Source organism: Melanerpes formicivorus, unplaced genomic scaffold (genome assembly GCF_026170545.1).
Source record: "Melanerpes formicivorus ecotype bairdi unplaced genomic scaffold, bMelFor1.0.p_v2 SCAF_12, whole genome shotgun sequence".
In the NCBI taxonomy this organism is placed as follows: Eukaryota; Metazoa; Chordata; class Aves; order Piciformes; family Picidae; genus Melanerpes; species Melanerpes formicivorus.
In genome coordinates, this window is record NW_027142364.1 from 6,544,903 (window position 1) to 6,555,873 (window position 10,971).

At 41.3% G+C, this 10,971-nt stretch overlaps 1 protein-coding gene across 1 annotated transcript in view; it reads left to right on the forward strand.

Moving 5' to 3' along the window:
• USP13 (ubiquitin specific peptidase 13) overlaps positions 1–8,229 on the forward strand; it is a 57,470-nt gene extending 49,241 nt beyond the window's left edge. Inside the window, exons 18-21 of the mRNA XM_068145065.1 lie at positions 805–971; positions 1,485–1,647; positions 3,303–3,387; positions 3,994–8,229. Coding sequence (XP_068001166.1) covers positions 805–971; positions 1,485–1,647; positions 3,303–3,387; positions 3,994–4,087 — 509 coding nt within the window. The 3' untranslated portion in view covers positions 4,088–8,229. The remainder of the gene's footprint in view (positions 1–804; positions 972–1,484; positions 1,648–3,302; positions 3,388–3,993) is intronic.
• Positions 8,230–10,971: the final 2,742 nt, after the last annotated feature.

The window sequence follows — 10,971 nt, forward strand, 5'->3', positions numbered from 1 at the left end:
TGACCATTACATGATATCCTCTGCCTAGAAGATGACAGTAAGCCTAAGTTACACCACAAGCATACTCTTCTGTATTCACTGATGGTGTGGACCAGCTCTCTGTTTTCCACCCTTTGGCTAGGTCCATGCTGCTAAGGGGGAAGCTGACTTGTGATCAAGTGTAAGTACAAAGAATCCTGTGGTCCAGATGCTTTTCTTCCATACCAGCCTTCTCTAGCTCAGGCTAGGACACTCATGCTGTACTTGGGCTGTCTACTGATGGATGGGGCTGCTAGATGTTCTCCACTTTTTGTGTTTCATCTGTGCAAAGTCTGGACTCATGACTCAGCACCGAGTATATCTGAGCACTCCCTTGCCAGGATACTCCAGAGTTGGTTGAGTTTGCACTTCCCTGTGGGCTTTTGTCTTGCTTGTGGAACTGGGGAATGAGTTTCACTTGGGCTTAGCTGACATATTTCAGTTGTGGGATCAATTAATTTTACATATACACGTGTTTCAGCTAGGCTGTGTACTATTCTGGTGTCATCATTGCTTCCATACCAATCTTTGCTACTTGCAGCTGTTTCACATCTCTGATGTGTCAAGTCAAATTGTTCCAGCCTACTCAGTATGAGTTTTTCCACCTAGATATTTTGTAATGTGCATGTTCCTGTTGTTTTTAAGTCCCAGCTGGGCCTGCAATATGAACATACATTGATTTCAGTACTGCTTTCGAGGTCCTGTTTGGTTTTTGTTTGTGTTTGTTGTTGACTTTCCAGTTTCCTGGGGTAAAAGAAAGAACCGACAGATGTTTGTTTGTTCCAGATTTTGCTGAGCCACTGGTCATTCCAGCATTTGGAGACGTTGCTTCCAGTGGAGCAGCTGCATTTGGAGATGTTGGGCTAGATAACCAACCTCCTGAAGAGACTGTTGCAATTATCATTTCCATGGGCTTCCACAGAAATCTAGCAATTCAAGCCCTGAAAGCAACTGTGAGTTCCCTGTGTTATTGATAGCACTTGGGTTTTGTTTTGTGTTGTGTGCTTTGTACCTGTGCCTGCTTAGGTACCTTTGAAACATGCATATAGAAATCCAGTTGGGTGATGCAGATAGAATATTCTGGCAAATCATGGGATGCCTGATTTGTCTGGGTTGAAGTGGGGAAGATGGTTTGTGTGTCTCACATTAATGTTTAAGTGTGGAGGAATGTGAGGAAAATGTAGTTTCTTTTACCATCTGTTGAGAAACAACCTGGATGCCTGAAGGCTATGCATCTTCAAGAAAAGAACTTGAGGGCCACGGGGATTAGTTGTGGGAGGATTTCTTTCCCATCTGTCAAGCTTCTGCAGAATGCTTGTTGAGTGCTGTTTTCCATGGAGGTAGATTATGTATTTTACACAGGTTTTAAGTGCTGTCAAACGTGATCCTTGCCCTGTGGCTGATGAATGGTAGCAGGCTATGAGAGAATGTATTGAAGGCTGTTCTTTTGCTTGCTTGACTTCCAGAACAATAATTTGGAGCGTGCGCTGGAATGGATCTTCAGCCACCCTGAACTCGAGGAGGAAAGTGAGCCTGCTTTGGACATGGTGGATATGGAGAACAATGCTAATGCCAACATCCTTGCAGAGACGGGGCCAGAGGGACCCAGGATCAAAGATGGGTCTGGAAGTAAGTTCTCTTTCAGCTTAGAACTGGCTGTCATGTTATCACACCTACACCAGTCACAGAACTCCTTTCTGTTTCGAAAGTAGCTATCGTGGGGTTTATGGGTGCAGGCAACTGACACGATTCAGGAAACTTACTTCCAATCTTGCTTTTGGGGTTGGCTCCATCTCTGTGAGGCTGCTAAGTTCTGTGGGCTGTGTTTGCTGAGAAAACACTTTCCCTGGACTCACTGAGTAACCTGAGTCTAAGTTTCTTGTTGCCACAGCGTGTAAGTTTCTCCTGGCCTAGCTTTACTTGCCATGTTGTTGCGGTAAGACAAAAAAAGCAAAGCCAAACTAGAATGTTTAAATCCTCACAGGCTAAGCATCCTAACAATAACGCTGCTGCTACAGACCACCTGAGGGTCTGTTCTCCTATGGTCTGGTGGGAGATTTGGTAATCTCTTCAACCAAGTTCCTTATTCTAAATATGGCAGGTATAGTTGAGGTGCTGCATTTACTGCTTTGCTATCTTCTTTTAATATTATTCTTACTATTTTTTGTTTGGAGAGCCTCACTCATACTGCTGCTAAACAAACCACAAGATGGAGCTCACAGACAGCAGTCAAAGTTGTGAAGTAGGCAAAGAACCTGTTTTTAAGTGTAAAAGCATTAGTGGTTCTAAAATAAGGATATCCTATAACGTTTTTTGAAGGGTCTTTAGTAACCATTTCTGATAACTGTGGTATGTTCTAAATTTCTACCTCTGATCTTGACTGTAATATCATTAAAAAAAATATTAACAGCCAATCTGACTTTTGTTTCTGTGATGGCTGTTATTACATAAGAACATTAATTTCTTTGTTTCTAACATTATAAAGACCAATCTGAAGTCTCTTGGAGACTTGGGAAACATTGGTTTTCTTTAGGTTAAATAAAACAAAAACCAAAACAAAATTAGACCAAACAAACAAACAAAATTTGGAATAATTATCTTTTGTGGTACTTAGCCTTTATAGACTGAGACCATTTACTGAGTGCCTGAAATCCTGATAACCAACATGATACTGTAAAATGGTTCCAGAAAGCCCTCTCCACCAAAATCCAGTATCCTGAAAGAAGGTACCTTTTTACTTTTGGTGGTAATTTGGGTGAATGGCATGAATGGGAGGAGAGCTAGAACCAATGCTGAGTTCTCCAGAGACATGAATATTATCCTTCTATTAACAGAAGAGATTTCTTTCTTGTTCTGTCTGTTATGGGCTGCTGAAATGAAAAAATGCTGGGGTTTGTTTGATTTGTGTGGAATCTGAGATCACAGTTACAGCTAATTCGTGTGCAGAATGAACTTTCTATCTGTCACTTCCTCTGGTGCTCTCTGTGAACTGGGAGTGAATCTGCTGTTTCCCCTTTCCTAGAAGGGGCTGTGATCACAGTCCTGCTGTATGTGCACATATCTGTGGGTTTGATTTGGATTGCTTTGCTGTTTGACAGTAAATCTGCTCACTAGTTAAAGTGGGAATATGCTGCAGTGTTAACAGAAACTGCGTTTGGTGAAGCAGAGTCTGAGTTAGGAGTGCTTAGCTGCTTCTCCAGCATCAGAAAGTAAGTTTCCTCTGGAGTCACACAGCAACTTTAGCAATAAAAGACTTAACAGTCCCATTTATACTTCTTAAACAGGATATGAGCTGTTTGGATTCATCAGCCACATGGGAACATCCACAATGAGTGGCCACTATGTTTGTCATCTCAAAAAAGAAGGGAGGTGAGTGGAATTGGGCAAGACAGGGAACAACAAACAAATGTTTTCTTTGAAGCATGCGTCTGTACTGAGCAGGGTGTGTGTTCATGGCAGACACACACACCTTGTTGCCATGTGCTTAATTCTCACCAAATGATTATGGCTTCTATATATGATAAGCCAGTTCTGATGCCACTGAAGTCTGTGGTGGAATGTACCACTGACTCTCCTGTGCTTGCTCTTCCATATCTGTTTGTTTTGGGTCATCAGTTCTGTGTCTGGCTTTGTTTGAACTTCTCCCAACTTCCTTTTATTCCACATCAACAGAACCCCTTCAAAGTCTGGGCTGATGCTGCAGGTTGCTAATACTGCAGTACTGATCTTGGCTGTGATATTGCTATGCTCCTATTATTTGACAGTGGTAATCCCTGATTTTCCTTCATTTGAACTGTAACTACACATTCCTCTACGCATTCTTTTTTGGTTCCTGACTGCCAATAAACCTGCTTTGGCTGTTTCTCTGATCTTTTGTTCTTGCTGCAATGCCTAATTTTAGATTTTAAACTCTTTGAAGATTGGGTCTGAGGAGTCCCTGATAAACGAATGTAATCAATTTTGTTTTCATTTCAGATGGGTGATCTACAATGACCTTAGAGTCTGTGCCTCAGAACGACCTCCCAAAGACCTTGGCTACATTTATTTTTACCACAGGATACCAAGTTAGGCCTTAAATCTATTACCTGGCCTTAAGAAGCCATAAGCCTTTTTAAGCTGCCTAAAAAGAAGTGTACAACAAAAATCTAAACAAAACAAAAGACCCCTAACTCTTGGACTGCCAAAAAGCAAAGGAAAACGTGAGATATTTATAGTTTATTTAAAAACAGTCATTTGATGCCGCCATAAGTGTTAGAGGGAAATTTCTATTAGGTGATGTATAGTATGTTGTTTTAAATTTATACACCTTCAAGGATACCTTAAGACCATGCAGAGTATTGGTACAGTTTGCAGCTAGTATGTGGAGGAAACACAAGCTTCACAACTGAACAAAAATAGCTCAATTCAAGCCAGCCCCTGCTTGTTCCATCCACACATCCATTGAAGAACACAAAGAAATATTTACGCCATTGGTAAGAGAGAGCCAGAGTCTAGGCCACTTAGAGGAGTCATATCATATATAAAGTTGGAGTGAGAGGGTCTGTGAGTGTTTTTCAAAGCAGAATGTCTTATTTGGGAGATTTTCTGGTACAATGAGAACAGCCATCTAAAGCTATCTGTTGGAAATCAGTTTTACAGTGTTTTGGTTTGCTGTTTTGATGCATAAACCTAAGAAACTACTGGGTATGGAAGCAGCTTCCTGTCAGTGCCCAGTACATTTTCTGCCAAAGAGAAGCAGTACATCTTATTTTTGCAGACATAAGTTTCTTCATCTTCTCTGGAATATTTGTTTTCACAGAATTGTCAGGCTTGGAAGTGACCTCAAAGATCATCCAGTTACAACCCCGTGCCATGGACACCTCACACTAGATCAGATTGCTCACTTCCACATCCAGCCTGGCCTTAAAAACTTCCAGAAATGAGGCTTCTACCACCTCCCTGGGCAACCTGTTCCAGTGTCTCATTACCCTCATGGTGAAGAACTTTGTCCTAATATCCAATCTGAATCTACCCACTTCTAGTTTTGCATATTCCTCCAACAGATTCAGGATTACAGATGGCTAAAAGAAGGAGACTGACTGTAAAATTAGTGCATCCTCTCAGGAAAGGGAAGGTTGTTATTTAAATCTTATTTTCTAAGGGAGGAGGTAAAAAAGGGGTTAATATCCCATTCTATTTATTGCAGGGCAATTTACATCTATACCTCTTACATTCCAGCTGAATTCAAATCCCTGACAAAATACAATGCAGTTCTGCTTTCTGCCAAAGGTGGCTTAAATATTTAGTTCCATCCATGAGTTGGAAAAATTGTCTAGTAAAATTGCCTATTTATTGATTTGCCCCTCTCTCCTTCCTACCTTTGAACAACCCAACCAAAATCCAACAACAACAAAATCCCCACCTTGAAATGATGTTTCATCTTTCTTTCAACTAATAACCTGATCTCTTCAACATACACCTTCTAAAAGGGGTTCTGTATCTCTGGCAGGGATGAAGGGGTGCGTAGTAGGAGCTGGCCTTTCCTGTCTTGTTCTTTTTTAAGTGTTATTTCAGTTTGTGTCACAGGCAAGAATATCTGTGTGGGGGTTTTTAAATTGTATTTGAAAGCACTAATTCTAGAAAATGGTGAAAATGGTGGTGAGTGTGAAATCTTTCATGATTCCAAAAAAACCCCAAAGGTTCAGTGTTGGCCACTGTTTAGTGGCTGTTGCCTCACTATAATCTTGCAGAGCCTTCAAAATAAACTGAAACAGTGGGGGAAAAAAATACAAAACAGAAAATCTCCTTTTAGAGTGCAAGAGAGGCAGGGAGGTGTAATTACACTTTCTCTGCAGTCACTGCCTGCAAGTTTAATAGCAAAATTCAGGCAGCTACACACTACAGAAGAGAACCTAAATTAAAAATCTGGTTATGAGCAGAGCATTTTATTATTATTTGGTTTTTCCTCCAGCGTTTGGGGCAGAGAAGTTTTCCCTCTGGTGATGTAGCCTCAATCAGTTTTTGACGTTAAAAGATTATGAGAGACTGTTCTAGTGCAATAATTAAGTAGGGTGTAAATGGTGCCTAATTGCTGGGAAAGCTTCCTGCACTTAGTGCTCTTACTGACACAAAAGAACAGTGTCCTGGCACATTACTAAGTGGCTTCTGTGAGATTCAGCTGCCTTGTAATTATTGAGCCACCGGTTCAGGACAAAACAGAAGCTGCCAGTAATTATTTTTCCTTCTTCCAGGTTCTGAGTACTTTCGTATTTCACCAGAAAAAAAAAAAAGCCAGATTTGAAAATGGGATCAGCAGATTTTGCAGGGAAAGAACTGAAGTTCTGTATAGCTGTGTTTGTGCTTTTCCATTCTGGCCCTGGAAAAAGGACAAAAGGGCTCTCTTGTTTTGCTTTGTTTCAGTTTTCTGCCTTTTTCAGCTGTTCTGGAATGTCCAATTATATTTCAAGGAAGTTCACCACAACAACTTCCCTCTTGCCTTATGAACTTAAAGGGATATTTCTAAACTAATAAGAATTGGTAGCCATTACCATTTAGAAACTTTGGGTAAATAAAGGCCAACAGGGTAGCTCCCATGTTCATTATCAGACTGGAAACATGACTGGTGTCTTAGGATTAAACATGGAGCTTTCTGTTGCAAGATCTTGCAAGGTTGCTCTTGCAACCATTTGTCTGGTACATCCTAAAACTGGAATGGCTGTGTGACTGATTGATGTCCCTTAATAGGGGGGACACTTGGAAAGCTGACAGGTGATAAATTGGAAATGATGTCTGGGGTAGGTGAGCTGTAGCAGCCTGGCTTCTGAATTTCTTTTCAGATCATCACTCTTGTGTACTACCTGCCGAAACATCCAAGTGGGTCAGAATTTCAGGGAGGAATTTGGGGGAAAGGCTTGCAGATCTTCTAAAATGTAGCACTTGAAAATACATTAAAAATTCTTCAGCTGTTTGAGGAATTTTTATCTCCCAAAGCTTCCTCCTTTTTCGAAGGTCTGGTTAAATCATCTCACTCATGCGAGGGGATATGTGGGAAGAACATCAAAGTGCTGGAGGAGCAGGATTGTAAACTCCTGACTCTTCAGCCTAGCGTGGGGGAGAAGAGTTTGGTTTGTCTGTTTTGGTTTTTGTTCAGCATGCAGAAGCCATGCTCAAACAGCTTGTACTGAACAGAAGATTAATTTACCAGGCTAAAATTGGTATGCACTTAATTGTGCTGGGCCAGCCCTCGGTGCACAGCCTGGGCAGTGGCTGATGGGGAAATGCCATGTTGTCTGGGTACTGACACATAGTTTATATGTCAATAGCTGCTGCGGGGGTTAGCTGTGCTGACAGCTTCTTGACAAAAAAAAAACAAAAAGGAGGAAGAAAAATCACTGTGAGCTCTTTGAGACAATCTAACCTGAGAATTATGGCAAGCCAGGACTTGACAGCAAATAATGGTCTCGTCTCTTGGATTGCTTTTTTACTTTTTCTTGTGATACATTTAAATTTGGGAAGTGGAAAGAATTAAAAAACAAATCAGCAACTCTTCCTTGTTTTCTTTTTCTCACTTCTGGCAGTGTGCTGAATCCAGTAGACCCCTCATTCTGAGTCACAGTCTCTAATCTCTGAAACACATGTGGGCATAAACTCCTATCTAATCTTCCTAGCTAAGATGTAATTAGGATAAAAATTTTATTTATTCAAAGCTACAGTTTAAAAAGGAGTCTAGATGTTTCTGGATTACTGTCCCTTGTAATTCTACTCAGTTCAGTGGCATTACTTCTGACTTACTTTGGTGTAACTGAAACCAGCACCAGTCCAGTTTCTTGGATTCAGGCAGCCTCCATTGGGTCAATAGTGCACACTCCAAACACAGATGCCACCTGAGCTTGTTAGATTGTTTTAGAAGCACCTCCAATTCATTCCTTTTGTTCTCCATCCTGGCAGCACCCATTTTTGTCTTATTTGCTGGTTTCATGCACTGAAACACTATGCAAAATTTGTGACTGGGCATGACTCTCTCTTCCCATCACCCTTCCTACCTTAATGGCTAAGATTTCTAACTACTCTTCAGGGGTTTTACTGTTGTATCCTGGAAGTGTCTGTACTGGTTTACTTTGCACCCTTCAGAGTTGTTTGCTTGAAGCACTGTTAACAGAGTATTTGTCTGAGATGAGAAAGGTTGTGAATGACATTGTTGCAACTGTTTTAAATTAAAAAGAAATATTCTCACATCTTGTGTCTGTGTGGATTCTTGCTGCTTTCTTTCCTGTCTGCACTGAAGAGGAACAGATTGAGTATGTTTTGATGCTGCCTCTCTTCTTACTCTTTGTGGTCATGTTTGGTATTTTAAGTAAAAAACCTGCAAGGGGAACAAAGAGCTTTGTGGAAGTCTTGATTTCTTGTGACTCATGACATTTTTATGGATTTATATTTAAAAAAACCCACCACAAAACAACCCACATTCAGAATGGATATAAATCATGGAAAAATAGAAAAGAGAATTAAATTAAGATTGATTTTTTTTTTGTTTGTTTGTTTTAACTTTTAAGCCAGTTGATGTTCTTTGAACACAAGAGTTGCTCATATGGAAGAGTGCTGTCACTTCCCTCCTAAATTCCTGCTTTTTCTTGGACTGTAATTCCTCATGTTCATTCAGAAATTAAATCTGCTGTTCAGTAAAAGGTGAGAAGGCTTTTTTCCTCATGACTAAAGGCTTTTCATAATGTGACCATTGAGACTCTTTGGTAGGTGCAAGAACAGACCAGAAGAGAAGACGGAAGGATGGCAACCCTTTCATCTTTTTATAGGATCATGGGACTGGGAACTGGAGGAGAGGTAAGAGGTAAATCTCGTGGGCTATAAGTTACATTTCCTGACATGAAAGTAGAAGACATGTGAAATGTTGAATGATAAGAAATGTTCATCTGCTGAAGTCCAGATTTAATGATCTGTCTTGGTTTCTTTACTGTCACAGATGTCCTCTGTGACCATGGCAAGTCTTGCTGCACTGTTTTCACAGCACTTGTAGCAGCTGGAAGAGGCTGGAGAACATAGCTCCTTCTGCAAGTGAAAAGGCTCTGTTCAGACTTCATGCAAGAATTGTCTGTATAGGATTTGTTTCTGCTACCATTTCTGAACAGCTTGTGGAAGGCAGTATTAGATAACTGATGAGTTGACACCACCCCTGGTCTCTGCTCCCCCTCACTAAAATGAGAAGTAGCACCTCTGTCCCTCAGGTGTGCCACAAGCATAACATGGATAAGGAAGGCACTGACATCTGTGATGAAAAGAGAAATGGCATAAAAATATTGCAAACAGTGCGTGAGTGACAGCTGCTGTGGAGTAGGGGATTTTATTTTCAGTCTTAACAGTATCCTTTCCGAGTGATTTTGTGAGCAGCTTTGCATGTAAAATTTGGCACTAACGCTTTTCTCCCTACCATTGTCTTTGTTTGGCTTCAGGACTGCAGTGCCTTGTTCCTTGTCTGTGTTCACTGCAGAGCACATAATGGGCATTCCTGCTGCTTCTTTGTTGGTCCCTTTGAGCAGCAAAAACTAAATGAACCTTAACATCTCCTGGCACAACAGGCCAATGTCAAGAGCACACATTGCTTGCACCCTAAAGGTTAGTGTGGTTTTAGTGTCTGTTCCCTTTTCTTCTGTAGTGGGAGGCTCTGCTAAAGCCATAGCCAGACAGGTGATTTTTCTGACAGCCTTCTACAGGCAAGCTGTGGCCATACCATCTGGGATTTTTTTCTGGAGCAATCCACAGGTCCATTGAGAGTATCAACTTTCAGATCCATACCAGTGCTGCCCTGCCTTGTCACTAGCTCTCTGCTGTCACTGCCCCCTTGTCATTTCTGTCCACAGCAGCGTACAGGAACTTTGTCCTTTATGTTGGTGCTTATGCTAGTGTCCCATAGCAAAAACATAAAGATGATGCAATTTCTACTCTGTTAGCTCTTTTGCTTCATCACACTACAGCCCAAACTGAAAAATACCAATAGCCAATTCCCATTGTGGTTTGTGTGTTTATGGGAAGTTGCTTGAGTAATGATTTCAATCACTGAAAGCTGGCTTTGTGTTTTTTTTCCGAAAGATTGTGCTGCAATACTATTACTACTGCAGTATCATTGTTATTGAGGGATGCAGTTGCATGATCAGAATGTATGTGCAAAATCCTCTGGGCTTGACCTCAGCTAGTATAAATTCCAGCTGTAAGTACAATTGATCAACATACTGAAATAAAAATAAATCGTAAAATTACCTCAGAGTAACAATGAATGTGTTGAAAATGGCCATGAAAAAAGCACCCTCTGGGCTTTTGTTTTTAAGCAGAGAAGTATGTTCACATCGTAAACAAGAGGATAGAAGACCCTGTTGAAAAACCAACCCTTTATTTCACTTGGAGAAGTAGGTCCCTCCTTTCAGTCCAAGTAGAATAGAATAGAATAGAATAGAATAGAATAGAATAGAATAGAATAGAATAGAATAGAATAGAATAGAATAAACCAGGTTGGAAGAGACCTTCAAGATCATCGCGTCCAACCTATCACCCAACACCACCTAATCAACTAACCCATGTAACCAAGCACCCTGTCAAGTCTCCTCCTGAACACCTCCGGTGACGGCGACTCCACCACCTCCCCAGGCAGCACATTCCAATGGGCAATCACTCTTTCTGTGTAAAACTTCCTCCTGACCTCCAGCCTGAACTTCCCCTGGTGCAGCCTGAGACTGTGTCCTCTTGTTCTGGTGCTGGCTGTCTGGGAGAAGAGACCAACCTCTGCCTGTTTACAACCTCCCTTCAGGTAGTTGTAGAGAGCAATAAGGTCACCCCGAGTCTCCTCCTCTCCAGGCTAAGCAGCCCCAGCTCCCTCAGCCTCTCCTCTTAGGGCTTGTGTTCCAAGCCCCTCACTAACTTCGTTGCCCTTCTCTGGACTCGTTCCAGCAAGTCAACATCCTTCCTAAA